This window comes from Nematostella vectensis, chromosome 9 (assembly GCF_932526225.1).
Source record: "Nematostella vectensis chromosome 9, jaNemVect1.1, whole genome shotgun sequence".
NCBI lineage: Eukaryota > Metazoa > Cnidaria > Anthozoa > Actiniaria > Edwardsiidae > Nematostella > Nematostella vectensis.
In genome coordinates this window covers 11,870,501-11,891,293 of record NC_064042.1, presented here as the reverse complement: position 1 = coordinate 11,891,293, position 20,793 = coordinate 11,870,501, and the positions used below count along the sequence as shown (strand labels likewise).

Here is a 20,793-nt window from a genome sequence, read left to right as displayed (position 1 = left end):
CACCTCGGCCTCTCGCGCGCCACAGAATTCCAAATACTTGAAAACAAATATTTCCAAATAGCCCCGAATGAGATCCGGCTAGAAAGCTAATAATGACAAGGAATTCAAATGACTCTCAATGAGAATACTGTAAGTAATTTTAATACATTTTATTTGCATGTGCTCACATGTGCTAAAATGTAGAAAGATCATTGAGTCTCTATGACCCACTCCTCCACGGATTTCGCAATCGCCTGGCTATTATTCTTACTGTGTAATGGCGGCCTAGTCGCCATCGAAAAGTACTAAGGACATTTTCGCCGCGATTTGTGGTCCTGAATTAACACCAAATCCTTCATTATACATCAGTACAAACGAAAGAAACACTACATCTTTACTGGGGGTCTAACGATGGTGTTTTGAGTGAAATTTCTTGGTGAAATCAACGAGTGAAGTTTGTTTACAGCGGTTGTCAAGTTGAAAAATACTAAAAAAAAATACCAAGATGAGATTGAAAACACACTTGCTAAAAGAATCGAAACGTATCCTCTCAAAATCGTTTCTTGTTGATCGACTGGGCGAAATACTTCAGCGTCAGTGTGTTAACCTTTGCTAATTAAGGTTTCGAGTTTTTGTTGGTATCAGTTAGTCATAGCGTTGTTTCCTTGACCTAGTCTTTTAGATAAGGAGCTTGTGAGTTGTGTTGGATGGACCACAGCCGAGGAACTCTACTCTAGTGGGTAAGTACATGGTAATTACCTCTTAATTACTCTATGCAGTGTAATTTTTTATCCCATAACTCACCCCCCCCCCCCCCCCCCCCCCCACCAAGGAAATTTTATCGAAGCGCTCCAAACCCCAAGTACTATAACTTCACCCCTGGAAATGGCCAAAACACATTTTATTTTTTCAACAGAGTGTTTTAGCCTCTGGAATTCAGGAATCAAACAAGATAAAGTTTTACACTCAAAACACCCAAGCAGTTTAACCTAAAACACTGGACATGATTCACACAACTTTGCCAATATTTGTTGAATTATTGTTCATTTGACATTTCCCCCTAATAATTGACTGGCAATTGATTTTAACCCAGTATATCTTTTCATTTAAGAGATGACCACAGTATTCTTAGATGGAATCTCCTATCAGATGAGACGACAGAAGTAGTCAAACTACCACAGGAAGTGTTCCCCACTGATCTGCACTGGTTCCCTAAAGTTCTCGGCAATAAGAAACAGAGCCAGTTGGAATTAATGGTGCTAACAGCCACAGATGGTATATATATATATATATGTTTTCCTCACAAATTTTGTTTTTATGGTTTACAAATATCTCTGACTTTACCTTTTTTACCATTAATCAGCCACATATGGTATATATGTTGTCCTCACAGACCTTTTTTATTGTTCACAAATATCTCTGACTCTTTTAACATTTGATTTTGTGCCTTAATGTAAACTATCCAGTGATTTTCCTAATCTTAGCACTTCTTGTTATTTGGCTGCTAGAAATGAACACAGTGCAGTGTGTGATATGCTTAAGTTGATAAGATGATACACTTTTATTAGCACTTTTTCATTTTGATTAATGCTGTCCTTATCCTTTCATAGGGAAGTTCCATTTGATATCACGTAATGGCAGAGTGGAAAAATCAGTTGAGGCCCACAGGGGGGCTGTGCTATCTGGTCGCTGGAGTTATGATGGTTCTGCAATGGTCACAGGTAACACTTGCTGTTTTATTCTCTAAGGAACACAGTGCCTATCGCAGCACACATTGGCTGCTTGCCAGGATTAAACGGTCAATAGTCAACTTGCACTAATTAATCATGGTTGGCAAACTCGTGCACCCTCAGACATAATGCTGATACTAATACACCATCAAGTTTATCACAGTGAAACAAGAATTGCAGCCTTGGCTATATGACATATCCTAAAGCTCTCCTTGCACAAAAGTTTGACAGACTGGTTTGTAGAACAAGTGACTGACATGTCTGTTTTACCTAAGTTTGGCACTGTTTTATTGTGAAATGTATCTTTTTTAACTCGTGAATGCTTGCAAAGCAATTACAATTTATTGGAGGGACTTCTGTGTCACTCGATTGTCGGATGGTCAGATTGATCATCCGTAAACTTTTTGTGGTCTTTCTGTGCTTTAGCAACACAGCAATCCTTGGATCATACACTATATATACTTCTGGTGTTCAACTTGCAGTTAAAGTCTAGTACTATAAAAGGGCTATGTTATCGACCTGTGACCGCTAAATGGTCATTCTTCAGTATGACCGTAAAGTATATATAAACTAGATATAAAGCTTATTTATAGCATATATATAAAAGCCCACATGCTTTATAGCCTATATAGCATGTGGGTTGAGCGTGCGCATGCGCCTTTGTCACTGACATCAATCGGTCTTCTACGGTTCAGTACAATTCAAGCTGTTAGTTTGCACACAATGATTAGTCTCCTCTACTAACTATGTGCAAAAAAAACAAGTAAAATGGTAGCAAAGCTCTTAATTCTCTTTGTTTTAGTACTTGCTGATTTGCATCTGGGTTGTTTGTTTCAATTTGTACTGAAAGAGCGACTAGACAAAACTGCAACTTTTAAGTCAGAGAAACACACAGGGAAAAGCCTGTGTTAGAAGGGTCTCTGTTTGCAGGGTAAAAAAGCCTCTGTTAGAAGGACAAAATAGAAAAGGATAGACCTCCACAAATTAATTTTTCACAATTCTTCCCAAATAAATAAAACTTGTACAAATAAAACTTGTACAAACACATGGCCTTTGCTTATTCATCGAATAAAGATTTTGCGCCTTTCTAGAATGTTAACATGCATAAAACACATTGTATGACAGTAGCGTGATCAATTATTGCCGGTATTTTTTTTGTTATCGGAAAGAATATGCTGAAATTTGACATGCTAGCAAAAACCTTTCGAACGGTACTATACCCAATAGTATTAAAACTAATTTTATTTACATGTTCATTCGGCAATGCCACGTTGGTCTTGACTCAGAACGCATCGACCCGGGTTTGATTCCCACTGATAGCGCAATTTTTTTTTCCAGTTTATTTTTATATAAATAAAATAATTAATTATACTGTCATGAAATCGAAAAGATAAAAGGACATATTAATGTACTCTCAGGATCTTGGATGTGTTCATGCTTTGTTCAGTATTAACGAGAAAAATAAATTTGCATTCGCGAGTTCCCTCACAGAGCCTTTGATTAATCTTAGTGGGAGAAGATGGCCAAGTGAAGATTTGGTCTCGCAGTGGAATGCTTCGCTCCACTCTCATGCAAACAGGTACGAGGATAACAATTGTATCATTTGGATCCTTTATGGCGGCTATAAAAACACCAGTTAAACGCCAGCATGCAGGCTATATCCCTTAGGGTGTCAAATTTGTCCAAGTGTCCACCCCACACTCACCATGAACTTCTGATACTACCGCATAGGGCTAAGTGTACTTTATGTATTTTTTTCCACAGGTACCCCTGTCTATTCTGTTGCATGGAGCCCAGACTCAGATCACATCTTGTACACAAGCGGCAAACAGCTTGTCATCAAACCCCTACAGGCCGCAGCTAAGCCAATCCAGGTCGGAATAAAATTCCACTGTTATCCCTTATATATCTAATATATTTATTTTTTTGCACAACGTTCAATTAAGGTACAAAATGTGTGTGTGTTTTTTTTCAGATTATTGTTTTTATGATTGGATTTGATTTAAGTTTAATCTTTTGAATTTTCAGTGGAAAGCCCATGAAGGAATAGTTCTAAAGATTGACTGGAATCCTATCAATAACCTCATTCTGTCTGGTGGAGAAGATTGTAAATACAAGGTATTACCTGATAAAAAAAAGTAGTTTATGCCAATTCTACTAGAGGGTCTAGCGTGATTTTTTTTTCTTTATTGAGCAGTGTAGTCAAGTTTAATCTGAATCATTGTTATTTGTTTTTGTTTTTGTTTTCCTTTCAAGGTTTGGGACAGCTACGGTCGTGTCCTGTACTCCAGTGCCCCCCATGAGTACCCCATCACCAGCGTGTCCTGGGCCCCAGATGGTGAGTAATGCTTTTCTTGCCTTACAAGTTTGTGTATTTTTCTCTTTTTTAGTGCACAGTATATTTTCTGTACTGTACTTACTATATGCAACACTATCACCACTAACATATGATTTTTATAGGTGAGCTGTTGGGTGTCGGCTCCTTCAACACGCTAAGGCTTTGTGACAGGACAGGGGTAAGAACAATTATTACTACCAAAAGTAAGATTCCAAGAAGACCATACCTCACAAAGGGTATGTCTTTAGATCTACCCACCCTCCCCCCCCCCACCCTTAAATCTGCAACCTCTGGGAGTATAGCAAAAACACCGTGTTTGTATCCTGAAATTTCTAATCTTTTTGTTGGGGCATGAAATCTTCTGGCATCATACACAATCCTTTTTTTTATGTTCTGTGTTATCTATAGCCATTGTGAGAAAGGTTTTGATATCCATTGTGCATTTATCATTTTACATAGTGGTCCTACGCCCTGGAGAAGCCAAACACAGGGTCCATATTCAACATTGCATGGTCCAATGATGGGACTCAACTGGCAGGAGCTTGTGGGAATGGACAAGTGATATTCGCCCACGTCATCGAAAGGTAAGTAGGGTGCCCCTTTGAAATTGCGATTTATTTAACCTATTATCATCAAGCCAGTGACATTTACCTAAGTCACCTCAGAGAGAGACCCCTTGGGTGTGGCTTGCTAAAGTTTGCCCACGCAAGCTTCATTAATAGTATTATTATTTCATCAGGACATTTGTTGTTTTGCAATCTAGCAGACTAATAACTGGCTGATTAGAAACAGTTTACTTCAAATCATACATGTTGTGCCGTGTATGGATTAAAATAATTTTTTTTCAAACAAGTAAAAAATATAACTGAATCATTCTTTGTCAGTGTTTCATCATTGAAGTTGTGTGAAAATCTCAACTTTTTTAGTGGTTGTTTTTATTTGCTGTTTCTTTAGATCTCTACACAGTACCTAAACTTATTGGCTTAAACTTTGGCCTAAACAGTACCTAAACTTATGTTGCTTTCATTCATGTTTGTGCTTTCTGTTAAGGCGCTTGGAGTGGAAAAACTTTGAGATGACTGTCACAGAAAGGAAGAGCATTAATGTAAGGGACGTTGTGAATGACAGCAAAGACACTCTTGGTGAGTATGGTGTGTATAATACACAGTTTAATAACCTCTTGTAAGCAAACACCCTCAAGTAGGTAACACTAGTGTCATATCCAGAGCAAGCCACTCAGAGAGAGTCACATAATCAATTGTGTCTCATAATTATAAATGGTACACTTTTTGCAGCAGATGCAAGGCCTATCCCTGAACACCAAGGAGTGGTCTTTTCGTATTTAATATTCCCCCTAATTTTTTTTTTTTTTTTTCGCCAAAAGTTCTGATAAATTTTCTTGTATGGCTCATTTAATAGATTTCCGTGACCGGATTATCAAGACTGCACTGGGTTTCCAGCACCTTGTGGTTGCAACCTCATCACAGTGTTACATCTACAGGTATATTAATTAACATCAGTCCGGTTATATAGGGGGGTAGGTGGAAAGTAGAGAACCATTAAACAAAGAACCTCCAAAAGTTTAGCTGGAATGAGAAATGTCAAAAAAAGAATCATTCCCTCAGTTGCAATGTATGTACCTTTCACAATCACACAATGTTTTTCGCACATGGGCTATACTCTTGGTAGAACCTTATGATTCTTTCAATGTACAAAGTGGATGACTGGGGTAGGATTTGTATAGGATTCTTCTGGCTTTCCTCAGTCTTTCTCAGTGATTATTAAGGAAATTGAGTCCCACAGAAAATGTGTGGCATTAAAGGAATATTTTGACAGAGCTTGCTTGAAGACTTGGAGCTTGATTAATTTTCTTGCATTATGATGCCTATAGTAGACAGCTTATGCCAACTGAGATGTAATGGCTTCAAGGCTGTAGCAGGGGGTTGACACGTCCCCATGTGCCCCACCCCATTATTAAAAAAACTTAAGAAAATGACCAGTAGGGGTGAGGCTATGCTCCCCAATATTTTCTTAATGTTTCTGTATCGAGTCCCTAAATATCTCAAGGCCTACTAATGGTCTGGCGTATGACAGATTATTTTCAATGTCATGTTTTGTTTTATTTTTTTTAGTGTGAAGAACTTCAACACCCCCATGATCTTCGACCTGAAGAATGGCAACATATCGCTCATTGTTCTTTCTAAAAGGTAAGTCAGCGTTGTTGGATAAGATTGGGTACTTGTACCATGGCACACTAGGTGAAGGGGGAGGCATGAAAGAGGGGTAGTGGGTGTGGTATGTGTAAAGGAATGGCAACATATCGATTATTGTACTTTCTGAAAAGTAAGTGGTTAAAAGCAGAGATTCTTACCATGGCACAATGGTAGGGGTAATTGGGAGGTGTAAAAGGGGATAGTGGGTGTGTGGTATGGGTAAAGGAACGGGAACATATTTTTCATTTAACTTTCTGAAAAGTAAGTCGATGCATTACGGTGTCACACTTGGTGACACTTTTTTCGCATCACTTTAATTCCACAAAACTTTGGCAATCATGTGATGAACAAAATTACAGTGTGATACTATAATTTTATGTATGAATGTTTGCTTCTTTGGGTATTTCAAAACATCTTAGCAGCATAACCAATTGAACTTGTTTCCTTTCCCATTTCCAATTGTTGCCCACTTTTTGTTGCTAGACATTTCCTTGTGGTCGATGACGCTGGTTTGCAAATATACTCATACGAGGTGAGTCTTTCTACCCAGCCTCTGGGGATTTTGACTGAGATTGAGAGATTAGACGAGATACATTGGTTTTTAATCGCGCGTTTAATAGGAATAGATTCTGCCGTGCTCCCTTGGACCTGGATGTCCTGGCTGTGATAGAGTTGTTAAGAGGTGGGGAGGACTTATAAGATCATTTTTTTTTACATGTATTCTTACAATGGCCATCTTGTTTATACCAGGGACGTCTTATTAGCGCACCCAAGTTCCAGGGGCTCAGAACAGACGTGCTGAACGAACAGACTGTGTCCCTCAGCAACGACACCCTTGCAATTAAGGACCGCAAAGACGAAAAAGGTACCAATGGATACAAGGGCTTGGCTACAAGGGTATAGCAACATTGTTCCCGAGATTAATTGTTTCAAAATTACTATTAATTGTTTTATTTTTAAATTCGAATTAAAGAATTAAGATACAGATTTAGAGTTGCTGATTTTGTCAACTGCAAAAAAATTAGTATTATAACAAAATAACACATTATATCATAAGGGCTTTCATAAACCTGAAATATACGTGTGAATTGCATTACCATAATCCATTTCGTTCTCCCTATTGTTCTTCCAATTAAATATATGTTGTTTCGTTCTCCCAGAAGAGTAAACAAATCTTACAGCCAAATTCGTTGTTCCGCAACCTCGGTAAATCCAAAGCATAAAAGTCATATGAAATCTATTTTGCTGAAACTAGTTTTTTATTCCTTTTTATTGATATGGTCCTCACTGATTTCATTGGAAATTAACTACAACTTGCGAAGCATAGAACAGATTTTAAGCTGTTTCCTTTGGTGTTTCTCATGTCTTGTATATCTCTTCAGTTATCTACCTGTTTGAAGCTTCGTCTGGGAGAGCTGTTGGTAGTGGAGAACCGCTGACACACACCGTGAGTACCGCAGATCGAAATTCAAACAATTTGATTTTGTTATGCCACAGGCTTACAACCTCTCAGTCAGGCTCTTGTCTGTACAGGACCCGAAATGATCCCAGGACCCGAAACGATCCCAGGACCCGAAACGATCCCCAAAAGTACCCCAACTGATCCCGGGACCCGAAACGATCCCCAAGAGTCCCCGAAATGAACCCCAAGGAATTACAGTAATGGACAACTAAAGGAATGTGTAAGGATTGGCTTTCAGTTTTAAAAACATATGAAAAACATATGAAACATTTAGCTTTTTTTGTGTTATTAAAAGGAAATTTACATTAAATAAAACTACAGTATTAAGATTTTAACATACGACTGCGGGGGAAATACAGTGGTTGAGTCAGAAATTGGGGTCAACTAAACAATTCCTGTGATAGTAATTTGAAGAACCCGGCGTGGATAAATCATTTTTTACATAACAAGCCATAAAAGAAAGTCTTTACAGATAGGACATGCTGCTTTTCATAAGGAAGCGAAATGTTTTAAAATTATTTTTTGACATGTTTGTTTTCGGTGAATGAAAGACCTATCATATCATGAGATCATGCCGGGGTGTACGCCAACTGACATGAGGAAATCCAAAACTTACATAATATTGCTTTCAACAAAAGCCACATCCTTTTAATATTTTGCATAGGTAGTAGAAGGGTTGTTCGAGTGTATTACTCAGCATGCTTTTGTCATTCCATCATCTCGGTCAAACCGGCTGCCTAAAATGTGTCGGTAAATATACGCTCGTGTGAACAAGGATTTCGTGGTGAAATACATGTTTGGTTGTCAAATGAATATTAATTTTTAGGGGTGATATTTACCGGAAATGAGATTTATAGTGTCAGAGTCATGTGTCGGAACCGCAAAATGTTAAGAGTGTGATGGAAGTTCAAATGTTTGGTTGATCTGAGCAAAGCTGTGCTATGTTTATGCTGTATTCCTTTCAGTAGAAATTTAAAGTTGTGTATTTGTTTTTTACTCTGTTTATGTGTTTAACGCCGGGCAATGTAATAAATAGAAGTATTGTGTTGGAATTTAATATTTTTAAGCCACGTTGTTTAGAAATTGAGTCGCTGTTAACTCTTAATTATGCTTCAAGAATTGCAAGTATTGCTTCTGCTTTCCCTTTGTCTATTACCGCAATTCCTTGTGGTTGATTTCGGAGACTTATTATAGGATATGAGACAATTACAGGAGGTGATCAATCGTGAAAATATTCGAGCTAGTTACTGAGATTGACTGGAGACTGACTGAGAGGTTGTGAGCCTGTGGTTATGCATGTCAGCCAGTATTTAAGCCAAGACTTCATCGGCGGGTCTAGTTGGACCCATCGAGTGGTGCATACCCCTTTTGTGAAATCCTAGATCCTACGCTGTATTTGTATTTGGCAGCAACAGGTGACTTGCACTAAGAAATCACATGACGGTTTGGGTGGCAAACTACAGCTCTTTGTGGCGAAATAGCGCTTACGGGCCAGCCAGAAAGTTGCTTTGTCAGAAATGGCTAATTTTCATTGAAAGATTTTAGATTTTCTTCGCACTCAGGGATTTATTTTGCAGTGAACTTCCCGTACAAAAAGGCACGGGATTACTTAATTCAAGTCGCCAAGGGCAGGGGTAGATACAGTAGTAGAGGAAGTGCGTGGTAGTAAAAAAAGTCGTCAATTTTGTTTTGTATAAAAATAACATATATATAACGTCACAAGCTCACGACCCTTTAATCCCCCTCCCCCTTTCTGCTCCTGAATTGACTGTTTTCGTGTGATGTTTCGGCAGATGGAGGTGATGGAACTGGCCCTGAACCAGTGTGGACCCACCGGTGATCGCCAGCTCGCCATCATCGACAAGAACAGGGATCTGTATCTTACCCCCGTCAAGCATATTGGCCCCGCTGCCAAACTTGTTAAACTTGGTAAGCCTTTAACCCTTGTCTGCCACACCTTTGGTATTGTTTTCATTCCAAATTCTGAAACAGATTATGTGACGAAATGGCGAAATAGTATCTAAAAACGTGCTATCTACTTCATCTGCCAAATTCAGTCGACAATATCACAAAAGCCTTTGTAATCCGGTGGATGGAAATTGATTATTTTTTCAACACTATTGCGCTAGGATGACAAAATAGCTTCTGACTGAGACTCTCTAAGTAGCTTGGACGCACCAGGGAAATCGTTAGACTGGTAATACCGGGAATTGAAGAAAATTGAAATGGTTCCTATAGTGAATTGCCCTGTGCGAACATCACAATTCTTTTAATGTCTTTATTGGCAATCTTATCGCGACTTTTGATGAGTTTCCCTTTCTGTATGGGTACATTTATAGTGGTATTGTGCTTACGGGAGATCAATACACATTGCTTTTATACTCCTTTTAGCTAATAGAAATTTTAAGAGGAATGAAATCTGAAATAGTAGAAAAAAAGGGTCCTTGTCACCCACATCTTTTTTATTGTTTTTATCCTAAATTGGACAACAAATTATTTGGAAATAATCCAAAGCAGATATCTAAAGACAAAGTTTTATACTTTATTTACAAATTTCGATCTTAAATATTACAATAGCAATCAGTGGATGGAGATGAATGTTTTCTCTTCCTTGGTATTTTCCTTGGATGACAGAAACGCGTCTGACAGAGACCTTCAAAGACAAACAAGACATCGAATACTCAGAAGTTTCTCTCTATTGCCGCCAAAACTTTTATACTAGAAAAATTGAATTTGCTGGTAACTTTCTTTTAACTCATGAATTAAGACATGGCCGTTTTCATGGAACAGGATTCGCTTAATTAGTTGTTGCTCTTCAGGTACCATGGTGACGAGTATGGCGTGGAATGACTCCACCAATATGCTGGCAGCTCTCCAGGACGGTCGCTTCACCGTCTGGTATTACCCCACGGCCGTGTTTGTCGACCAGGATATCCTGCCGAAAACTTTACTGGAAAAGGACTCCAGGTACTGGCTATATCATACTTCTTGTGGACATAATCTTTAATACTGGATGTGTTCGGAATAATTTTTGTATTGATTGTGTGTTTGGTACAAAATGTTTTACACTTTTATTATGTTTTAGCGATTTTGGGAAAAACCCTCATATCTTGAACTTCCTCGAGAATCACTGCAACATGCGACGAGCCGATGGTTCCCTTTGTAGCACCATGTTAGTATGCGCTCTCGTTTTTTTTTTATCATAAATGTAAAAAGACTTGGTATAGTTTGATCTACGTCGGTTATATGGCTTACATGTTTTCAAAGGAATTCTTGCATGCTTTTGCTAAAGGTTGTCTAACCATTTTTCAAGGTTTGATAAAACTAACACAAATCTAAAAGCGCTATCCTCAATCTTTCCGCTTGGTGTGAGGCGTTCAAACCACAATATTGTATTTATCTGATATATTAAAGGCATTCAATGAACTTGAATGGTTATATCGGTCTGTCGCTTATTTCTAAGAATAACAATTTGGAACATTCCCTCGCTTTTTTATGGCTACATATTTAGTCTGAACCCTCGCTTATTTCCGAGTATAATTATTTCGTTCAATCCCTCGTTAGAATCTCACCATACCCAGCAATGCTGCACAAGTACTGCTCCGATTCCAAGTGGGATGATGCGGTCCGGCTGTGTCGCTTCGTCAAGGTCAGACATCAAATGACCATGTGACTTTTAGACATAAATCTTGGGACCCCAAGGGCGGATAACGTGGGGTGGATTGAGTCACTATTAGCCCCCCCCCCCCCCCCCCACCCAAGCCCCCTCGTTCCCCCCAAGTTACATTTTCTTGTACTTTCATATTCATTTTCTCGTTTCCTCAGCCTATTTTATAGTTCGAATCCGCCCCCTCCTCTTTATTTAATTTTGTTTTTTATTATCCGCACGTTTTATTTATTTTCTAGTTTCCTCAGCCCATTTTATAGTCTGAACCCGCCCTCCCCATAATGTTGCATTTTTTATCCGCCCTTTTTTCTTTTTCTAGTCTCCTAACTACATTTTATAGCCTGAATCCACCGGGGTAACACCAGGCATTGGGTTGTACCCAAGAATGAGAACTTCGGACTTCATTATTTCTTTATGTCTCCTTTATGAAATAGTTGTGTATCTAATGTCTTATTTACTACTGTTTTAGGACCCTGCGCTATGGGCGTGCCTGGCTACCATGGCTGCGTACGCAAAGGAACTAAACACAGCAGAGACGGCCTACGCTGCTATTGATGAGGTACGCTATACTTCATACCATTAGTCCCCCCTAGCCCCTCGACATCGACATCAACACAGAGTCAGCGACATCAACAGACTCGTCATCGACATTGTCATCATCACTAGCTTGATCATCATTTTTGGCAGTTATTAAAATCTTTATCGCCAACTTTCTTAATCATTCTCACCAAGAGAGCATGATGTACATACTTTCTTGTTCTTTCCCAAGCTAAATTGAAAGAATATATAATTTTCAAGGTTCTAAGATACGAATACATGCTGAAATTAATTCCCTCGTGTGCGACGGCCTTACATTCCTCTCATCTGGAAAGAGCGGTTCAATGAATTTAATATAAAATGAAGGCATCTAAATCAGTTGAGATATCAAGAACATCCACTGAACCACTGAACCACTGAAGAATCACGGAAAATATAATTTTGTTTGTATTTAAGAATTGCTATCTTCCCCTTCTCCTTATCTAAGTTTCGTTGGTTATTTGTTCAGAATGTTCTCGGGACATCGTGCCTTCTCGAGAATTAAAAGAAAGTTTCAAAAACAAAAAGGAAAACATCCGAAGTTCTCAATTAAAAACACCAAATAAAATTTTCTGGTCCAGGATCAGATGTTTTGGAAACAGGCGGCTTATTTGTTCTCATGCGCTGTTTTTCCTGTCGCAGGCTGACAAGGTCCAGTATATAAACCACATCAAGGAGATCCCAACCAAGGAAGGCCGTAACGCCGCCATGGCCCTGTTTTGTCGACAAGTCATGGAGGCGGAGACGATCCTGCTACAAGCTGGACTTGTGTACAGGGCCATTCAGACAAACATTGATCTCTTTAACTGGGATAGGTACGGCCTATTGGAGGTATTTCTGTTGAAGATGTAAACAGTGTGGTACCGTGCGTCTTATATAGAAATCTTGATAAGAATTCATACATAGATCTCTTCAACTGGGACAAGTACGGCCTATTGGGGGTCTTTCTGTTGAAGATGTAAACAGTGTGGTACCGTGCGTCTTATATAGAAATCTTGATAAGAATTCATACATAGATCTCTTCAACTGGGACAGGTACGGCCTTTTGGAGGTCTTTCTGTTGAAGATGTAAACAGTGTGGTACCGTGCGTCTTATATAGAAATCTTGATAAGAATTCATACATAGATCTCTTCAACTGGGACAGGTACGGCCTATTGGAGGTCTTTCTGTTGAAGATGTAAACAGTGTGGTACCGTGCGTCTTATATAGAAATCTTGATAAGAATTCATACATAGATCTCTTCAACTGGGACAGGTACGGCCTATTGGAGGTCTTTCTGTTGAAGATGTAAACAGTGTGGTACCGTGCGTCTTATATAGAAATCTTGATAAGAATTCATACATAGATCTCTTCAACTGGGACAGGTACGGCCTATTGGAGGTCTTTCTGTTGAAGATGTAAACAGTGTGGTACCGTGCGTCTTATATAGAAATCTTGATTAGACTTCATACATAGATCTCTTCTACTGGGACAGGTACGGCCTATTGGAGGTATTTCTGTTGAAGATGTAAACAGTGTGGTACCGTGCGTCTTATATAGAAATCTTGATAAGAATTCATACATAGATCTCTTCAACTGGGACAAGTACGGCCTATTGGGGGTCTTTCTGTTGAAGATGTAAACAGTGTGGTACCGTGCGTCTTATATAGAAATCTTGATAAGAATTCATACATAGATCTCTTCAACTGGGACAGGTACGGCCTTTTGGAGGTCTTTCTGTTGAAGATGTAAACAGTGTGGTACCGTGCGTCTTATATAGAAATCTTGATAAGAATTCATACATAGATCTCTTCAACTGGGACAGGTACGGCCTATTGGAGGTCTTTCTGTTGAAGATGTAAACAGTGTGGTACCGTGCGTCTTATATAGAAATCTTGATAAGAATTCATACATAGATCTCTTCAACTGGGACAGGTACGGCCTATTGGAGGTCTTTCTGTTGAAGATGTAAACAGTGTGGTACCGTGCGTCTTATATAGAAATCTTGATAAGAATTCATACATAGATCTCTTCAACTGGGACAGGTACGGCCTATTGGAGGTCTTTCTGTTGAAGATGTAAACAGTGTGGTACCGTGCGTCTTATATAGAAATCTTGATTAGACTTCATACATAGATCTCTTCTACTGGGACAGGTACGGCCTATTGGAGGTCTTTCTGTTGAAGATGTAAACAGTGTGGTACCGTGCGTCTTATATAGAAATCTTGATAAGAATTCATACATAGATCTCTTCAACTGGGACAGGTACGGCCTATTGGAGGTCTTTCTGTTGAAGATGTAAACAGTGTGGTACCGTGCGTCTTATATAGAAATCTTGATAAGAATTCATACATAGATCTCTTCAACTGGGACAAGTACGGCCTATTGGGGGTCTTTCTGTTGAAGATGTAAACAGTGTGGTACCGTGCGTCTTATATAGAAATCTTGATAAGAATTCATACATAGATCTCTTCAACTGGGACAGGTACGGCCTTTTGGAGGTCTTTTTGTTGAAGATGTAAACAGTGTGGTACCGTGCGTCTTATATAGAAATCTTGATTAGACTTCATACATAGATCTCTTCTACTGGGACAGGTACGGCCTATTGGAGGTCTTTCTGTTGAAGATGTAAACAGTGTGGTACCGTGCGTCTTATATAGAAATCTTGATAAGAATTCATACATAGATCTCTTCAACTGGGACAGGTACGGCCTATTGGAGGTCTTTCTGTTGAAGATGTAAACAGTGTGGTACCGTGCGTCTTATATAGAAATCTTGATAAGAATTCATACATAGATCTCTTCAACTGGGACAAGTACGGCCTATTGGGGGTCTTTCTGTTGAAGATGTAAACAGTGTGGTACCGTGCGTCTTATATAGAAATCTTGATAAGAATTCATACATAGATCTCTTCAACTGGGACAGGTACGGCCTTTTGGAGGTCTTTTTGTTGAAGATGTAAACAGTGTGGTACCGTGCGTCTTATATAGAAATCTTGATAAGAATTCATACATAGATCTCTTCAACTGGGACAGGTACGGCCTATTGGAGGTCTTTCTGTTAAAGATGTAAACAGTGTCGTACCACAGTGCGTCTTATATAGAAATCTTGATAAGAATTCATACATAGATCTCTTCAACTGGGACAAGTACGGCCTATTGGGGGTCTTTCTGTTGAAGATGTAAACAGTGTGGTACCGTGCGTCTTATATAGAAATCTTGATAAGAATTCATACATAGATCTCTTCAACTGGGACAGGTACGGCCTATTGGAGGTCTTTCTGTTGAAGATGTAAACAGTGTGGTACCGTGCGTCTTATATAGAAATCTTGATAAGAATTCATACATAGATCTCTTCAACTGGGACAAGTACGGCCTATTGGGGGTCTTTCTGTTGAAGATGTAAACAGTGTGGTACCGTGCGTCTTATATAGAAATCTTGATAAGAATTCATACATAGATCTCTTCAACTGGGACAGGTACGGCCTTTTGGAGGTCTTTTTGTTGAAGATGTAAACAGTGTGGTACCGTGCGTCTTATATAGAAATCTTGATAAGAATTCATACATAGATCTCTTCAACTGGGACAGGTACGGCCTATTGGAGGTCTTTCTGTTAAAGATGTAAACAGTGTCGGACCACAGTGCGTCTTATATAGAAATCTTGATAAGAATTCATACATAGATCTCTTCAACTGGGACAGGTACGGCCTATTGGAGGTCTTTCTGTTGAAGATGTAAACAGTGTCGGACCACAGTGCGTCTTATATAGAAATCTTGATAAGAATTCATACATTGATCTCTTCAACTGGGACAGGTACGGCCTATTGGAGGTCTTGCTGTTGAAGATGTAAACAGTGTCGGACCACAGTGCGTCTTATATAGAAATCTTGATAAGAATTCATACATTGATCTCTTCAACTGGGACAGGTACGGCCTATTGGAGGTCTTTCTGTTGAAGATGTAAACAGTGTCGGACCACAGTGCGTCTTATATAGAAATCTTGATTAGACTTCATACATAGATCTCTTCAACTGGGATAGGTACGGCCTATTGGAGGTCTTTCTGTTGAAGATGTAAACAGTGTGGTACCGTGCGTCTTATATATAAATCTTGATAAGAATTCATACATAGATCTCTTCAACTGGGACAGGTACGGCCTATTGGAGGTCTTTCTGTTGAAGATGTAAACAGTGTGGTACCGTGCGTCTTATATAGAAATCTTGATAAGAATTCATACATAGATCTCTTCAACTGGGACAGGTACGGCCTATTGGAGGTCTTTTTGTTGAAGATGTAAACAGTGTGGTACCGTGCGTCTTATATAGAAATCTTGATAAGAATTCATACATAGATCTCTTCAACTGGGACAGGTACGGCCTATTGGAGGTCTTTCTGTTAAAGATGTAAACAGTGTCGTACCACAGTGCGTCTTATATAGAAATCTTGATAAGAATTCATACATAGATCTCTTCAACTGGGACAGGTACGGCCTATTGGAGGTCTTTCTGTTGAAGATGTAAACAGTGTCGGACCACAGTGCGTCTTATATAAAAATCTTGATAAGAATTCATACATTGATCTCTTCAACTGGGATAGGTACGGCCTTTTGGAGGTCTTGCTGTTGAAGATGTAAACAGTGTCGGACCACAGTGCGTCTTATATAGAAATCTTGATAAGAATTCATACATTGATCTCTTCAACTGGGACAGGTACGGCCTATTGGAGGTCTTTCTGTTGAAGATGTAAACAGTGTCGGACCACAGTGCGTCTTATATAGAAATCTTGATTAGACTTCATACATAGATCTCTTCAACTGGGATAGGTACGGCCTATTGGAGGTCTTTCTGTTGAAGATGTAAACAGTGTCGGACCACAGTGCGTCTTATATAGAAATCTTGATAAGAATTCATACATTGATCTCTTCAACTGGGACAGGTACGGCCTATTGGAGGTCTTGCTGTTAAAGATGTAAACAGTGTCGTACCACAGTGCGTCTTATATAGAAATCTTGATAAGAATTCATACATAGATCTCTTCAACTGGGATAGGTACGGCCTATTGGAGGTCTTTTTGTTGAAGATGTAAACAGTGTGGTACCGTGCGTCTTATATAGAAATCTTGATAAGAATTCATACATAGATCTCTTCAACTGGGACAGGTACGGCCTATTGGAGGTCTTTCTGTTGAAGATGTAAACAGTGTGGTACCGTGCGTCTTATATAGAAATCTTGATAAGAATTCATACATAGATCTCTTCAACTGGGATAGGTACGGCCTATTGGAGGTCTTTCTGTTGAAGATGTAAACAGTGTCGGACCACAGTGCGTCTTATATAGAAATCTTGATTAGACTTCATACATAGATCTCTTCAACTGGGATAGGTACGGTCTGTGTAAGGAATATCTTTCTATTATGTAAACACACTTTAAAATTTGGACCGTTCACACCGCGCGCTCCCCCAACTAAACATGTCTTAAACATGTTTAAACTAAACTACCTTGCGAGGTAGTTTAAACCGTGTGTAACCAAGATGGCAGCCAAAAATGAGTGGACGAAGAGGGGGCGGACGAGAAGCACGAGGAGACTCTCCTTTTATTGAGCAAGTGGGGGGGGGGGAGAGAAAAAATTCAGCAACGCCTGAAGGATTGCACTAGAAAAAAGCCAATTTGGAAGGAGATAGCTGATTTTCTCGTACGGGAAGCTGCTGTAAATAAGCGACCAAAACAACAAAAAAAGCAAAAGAAATTGTCCGCCGCCTCCTTTTTTAGGCACTATTTCCCACTATTTGCAACAACAAAAAAAGTGCGCATTTTTTACCGCAAGGCAGGGGAACATCTTTTTTTTTTTTTAATCACGAAATCGAGGCTGCGCGTCACGCAAGCCAAAACTAGTTTAGTTTTAGTATGAACGCCATCGTAGTAAAACAAGGTTGGTTTAAACTCAGTTAAAGTTAAACCCTGTTTAGACTGGTTTACTTGGTGTGAATGGGGTATTAGATATTAGCGATCTTGATACTCCATGCAAAGAGCTCTTTAACTAGGGATGGTACCATCTGGAAAAGGTATTTATTTCTCGCATAATCGCTTCCATGCTTTTACCCTGCCAAGTTCCCTCGTGAAGTATCGAATCAGGGCTAATGTAATTCATCAGTCAAACAGAGTAATTCAGCTTATCGATAAAGAAGTTCCATTTCTTTCCTGTTTATAACTAGCCTGAAATGAGAGGGAAGGTCACTCCCGAAGAATGCATCTCTTACGTTTATAAGAATGGTTATGGATGAAGAATGTTCATGTAACTACACTCGATTTCAGGGCGTTGGAGCTCGCTGTTAAGCACAAGACCCATGTAGACACTGTCTTGGCCTTCAGGCAGAAGTACCTGGACAATTTTGGACGCAAAGAAACGAGCAAGCGATTCTTGCAGTTTGCTCAGGGGGTAAGTAGACGGTCGACAGTAACATGGAATGTAATTTGGAGAATGACATAAGAGGCCTTAGGCTTTTTTGTGTAGGTACTAGTGTCACTAGCGAGGGAATGTGAAGACTGCGAATTAAGTGAAGACATTGGATGCTTGTTCGCCATGAATATTAGCGTTCCTGATCGGTTTTACCTTTGTCTCTTCTCCTCTGCTTAGGGAGCGGTCATTTATTACTGGGTAAGGGGGAGGGGGGCAAATATGTAGGGGGGCTACGTTTTTTTGGGCGCCGATTTAGGGGGGATTCACATTTTTGGGGGGCTGTCATTAAAGGGGGTCATATTTTTTGGGGCGCCGAATTTAAGTATGGTTTTAATATAATACTTAGCAAGAGAGTCATTGTTGAAATGAAAATTTAATTCAGTTCACAATGTTTCCTACTATTGTATATCTAGTTCAATATTGTTCAGGTACCAATCTTGTCTTTATATAAATAAATTTTGAGAATCCCTCTCATGGTTGACAGACAAAGTTGCCCGTTCTAATCAGTTGAACAAAACAATACTTTAAAATTTTGCAAAACCTTGACTCAAATGCCTTTGTAAACGTCGCCGACAACGTAGTCGGTTTCTAGCGACACGGGTATTTGTTGTTTACCTCTGGGCCACTCTTAAACTAGCGAAAGTGAGGATTCATACTCAAATTAAATAGGACAAGATTGCCATGCTAGCTAACCTATATTTTAGTAAAGGTTATATTCTGTTACACTCAGTATGTATACCAAGTCTCTGTGGTCTTAAAGAGGGGGGGGGGGCAAAAATGTTTAGCCCAGGGTTTTGCAAAATACCCCCCCCCCCCCAAGTAATAAATGCCCGCTCCCTTACTTCTCTAACCCTTGTTTGGACGCTCTAACGTCCTCTCCTTGCCCTATTTCCGTTTTCGCTTGTAAAAAGTCTGCTTTGGAGGGGGTAGCGTCTAATTCAGGTTTCATTTATTCAAGAACCCCCTGTCACAATAAAAGGTGTGTGACGTTTGCCCTTTTTATTCAGGTCGAGGTGAACTGGGAAAAAGTGAACGCAAAGATCGAGGTAGAGTTGGAGAAAGAGGCGTCGAGACCTGGAGCCAAACCTTACTCTGGTTGATTTCTCTATAAAGGACTTTGAACAGGCCTTTAAGTGGCCAAATTAACATTCCCATGCTACGTCACGTCATGGTCTAGTCATACAAGCCTGTCACGTCCGTCCACCGTAAAGGCTGGTGTAGACAACACGAATTAGTCGTATGTGACCTGCCTACGACATGTCTATGCCTTGAATTATACGCTACGACTGTCGTAGTCGAACATCGTAGGTTGATTTACGATCCACGATTCAAGTTGTAGGTGTCGTAGGCAGGTCGCATACGACTAAATTGTGCTGTCTAAATCAGCCTTAGCAAAATCTAAGCTGGCAAGAGAGGAAGTTTGTAAAATAAGCTTGTGAATAATAAACTTATATTAAGAGTTGTTGCTGTTATTGTTTTGTGTTTAGGTTTTTTTCGTGTGTGTGCGTGTGTTTTTTGCAACTTTTTTTTATTGGTGTTTATGGTACTATTCTCCTGCGCAGCCGTCCTTATAGCTTCGTTTCCTGTGTTTTCTGAATGGCAAATGTGTACCTGAGGCTAAGTTCATACGTCTCTTTTTTTTCTCTCATCCTGAAACTTTACTTCCATAATAAATCCATGTCTTTGCTCTGAAGCCAGTGTAAACGATTCCAGTTCAAGTCCAGCCGTAGTGCTTCCCTCATTGTCCCTGGTAGTGCCTGTCGTATTTTCAGTCTCAGGTCCTCGTTATGCAGAGCATCAATAAATTGATCATTACTCAGGACATCCTGGACTTCATGGCCAGCCTCCGGGTATGCTAACCGCCCAAGCCTCTCTATATCCTCCGCCAACTGTGGTAGCGTCTCTGCTTTTCTCCTCTGCCTGTTGCGAAACCTCACACGTGACAGTTCTGTCTGATGACTCGAATAGGTCTTTCCATTCTTCAGAGCGATCGGAAATCTGGGCCTCCAATGCTTCTATTTTCGTATAAAATTCCCTTTCCATCTCCGACTGTCGTCGCTCGAGTTCTCCACATCTCTCACTCAGCAATGAGCTTAAGGCGTCAACTTTCTTGTCGATTTCTTGCACTCTTTCTATGTGACTGCATAGAAAGGTTTTCATATCCTAAATCGCCGATTGAATTGACTCTAAATTCGCTTGTTCACCGTTTTCTTCTCTTCTCGAAGCCATACTACGAGTCAGCATTCCAAACTAGAGTTTCTAAGGATCCCACCGCTGCCACCAGTTTAATAACGCGGCCTTTTTAATAGATAACCGTTATTCAATCTTATTTCTTCTCACCGAATTCAACTCTAAACCTAAACTCTATACTCGTCATCATAAGTAACTTATA

General features: G+C 39.6%; 1 protein-coding gene across 3 annotated transcripts; it reads left to right on the top strand.

The window, feature by feature from the left end:
• The first annotated feature begins 48 nt into the window (after window positions 1-48).
• Window positions 49-19,863, top strand: LOC5512376 (intraflagellar transport protein 80 homolog). Of its 3 annotated transcripts, none has more exons than XM_032381808.2 (24): window positions 49-129; window positions 654-719; window positions 1,091-1,254; window positions 1,590-1,700; window positions 3,220-3,288; window positions 3,474-3,583; window positions 3,738-3,827; window positions 3,966-4,047; window positions 4,170-4,225; window positions 4,507-4,631; window positions 5,098-5,189; window positions 5,467-5,548; window positions 6,180-6,254; window positions 6,744-6,792; window positions 7,011-7,125; window positions 7,643-7,707; window positions 9,516-9,651; window positions 10,542-10,689; window positions 10,808-10,894; window positions 11,287-11,371; window positions 11,859-11,948; window positions 12,608-12,780; window positions 18,257-18,380; window positions 19,409-19,863. In XM_032381808.2, exons 1-24 carry the CDS (start codon window positions 119-121, stop codon window positions 19,499-19,501), a joined length of 2,298 nt encoding a protein of 765 aa, XP_032237699.1. In that variant the 5' UTR covers window positions 49-118; the 3' UTR covers window positions 19,502-19,863. The 3 variants fall into 3 exon arrangements, 2 of the variants coding, with proteins under 2 accessions (XP_032237699.1, XP_001632703.1); XR_004296127.2 differs by lacking the exon at window positions 49-129 and adding an exon at window positions 207-521 and having other exon boundaries at window positions 662-719; window positions 12,608-12,796; XM_001632653.3 differs by lacking the exon at window positions 49-129 and adding an exon at window positions 208-521 and having other exon boundaries at window positions 662-719.
• The last annotated feature ends 930 nt before the right edge of the window (window positions 19,864-20,793 follow it).

Excerpts from the sequence above, each read along its gene's own strand:
- LOC5512376 (XM_001632653.3), top strand. The coding sequence starts at position 485 with ATGAGATTGAAAACACACTTGCTAAAAGAATCGAAAC. Across the intron at positions 1,701-3,219 it reads TGGTTCTGCAATGGTCACAG|TGGGAGAAGATGGCCAAGTG; the intron begins GTAACACTTGCT and ends GATTAATCTTAG. Across the intron at positions 6,255-6,743 it reads CTCATTGTTCTTTCTAAAAG|ACATTTCCTTGTGGTCGATG; the intron begins GTAAGTCAGCGT and ends TTTTGTTGCTAG.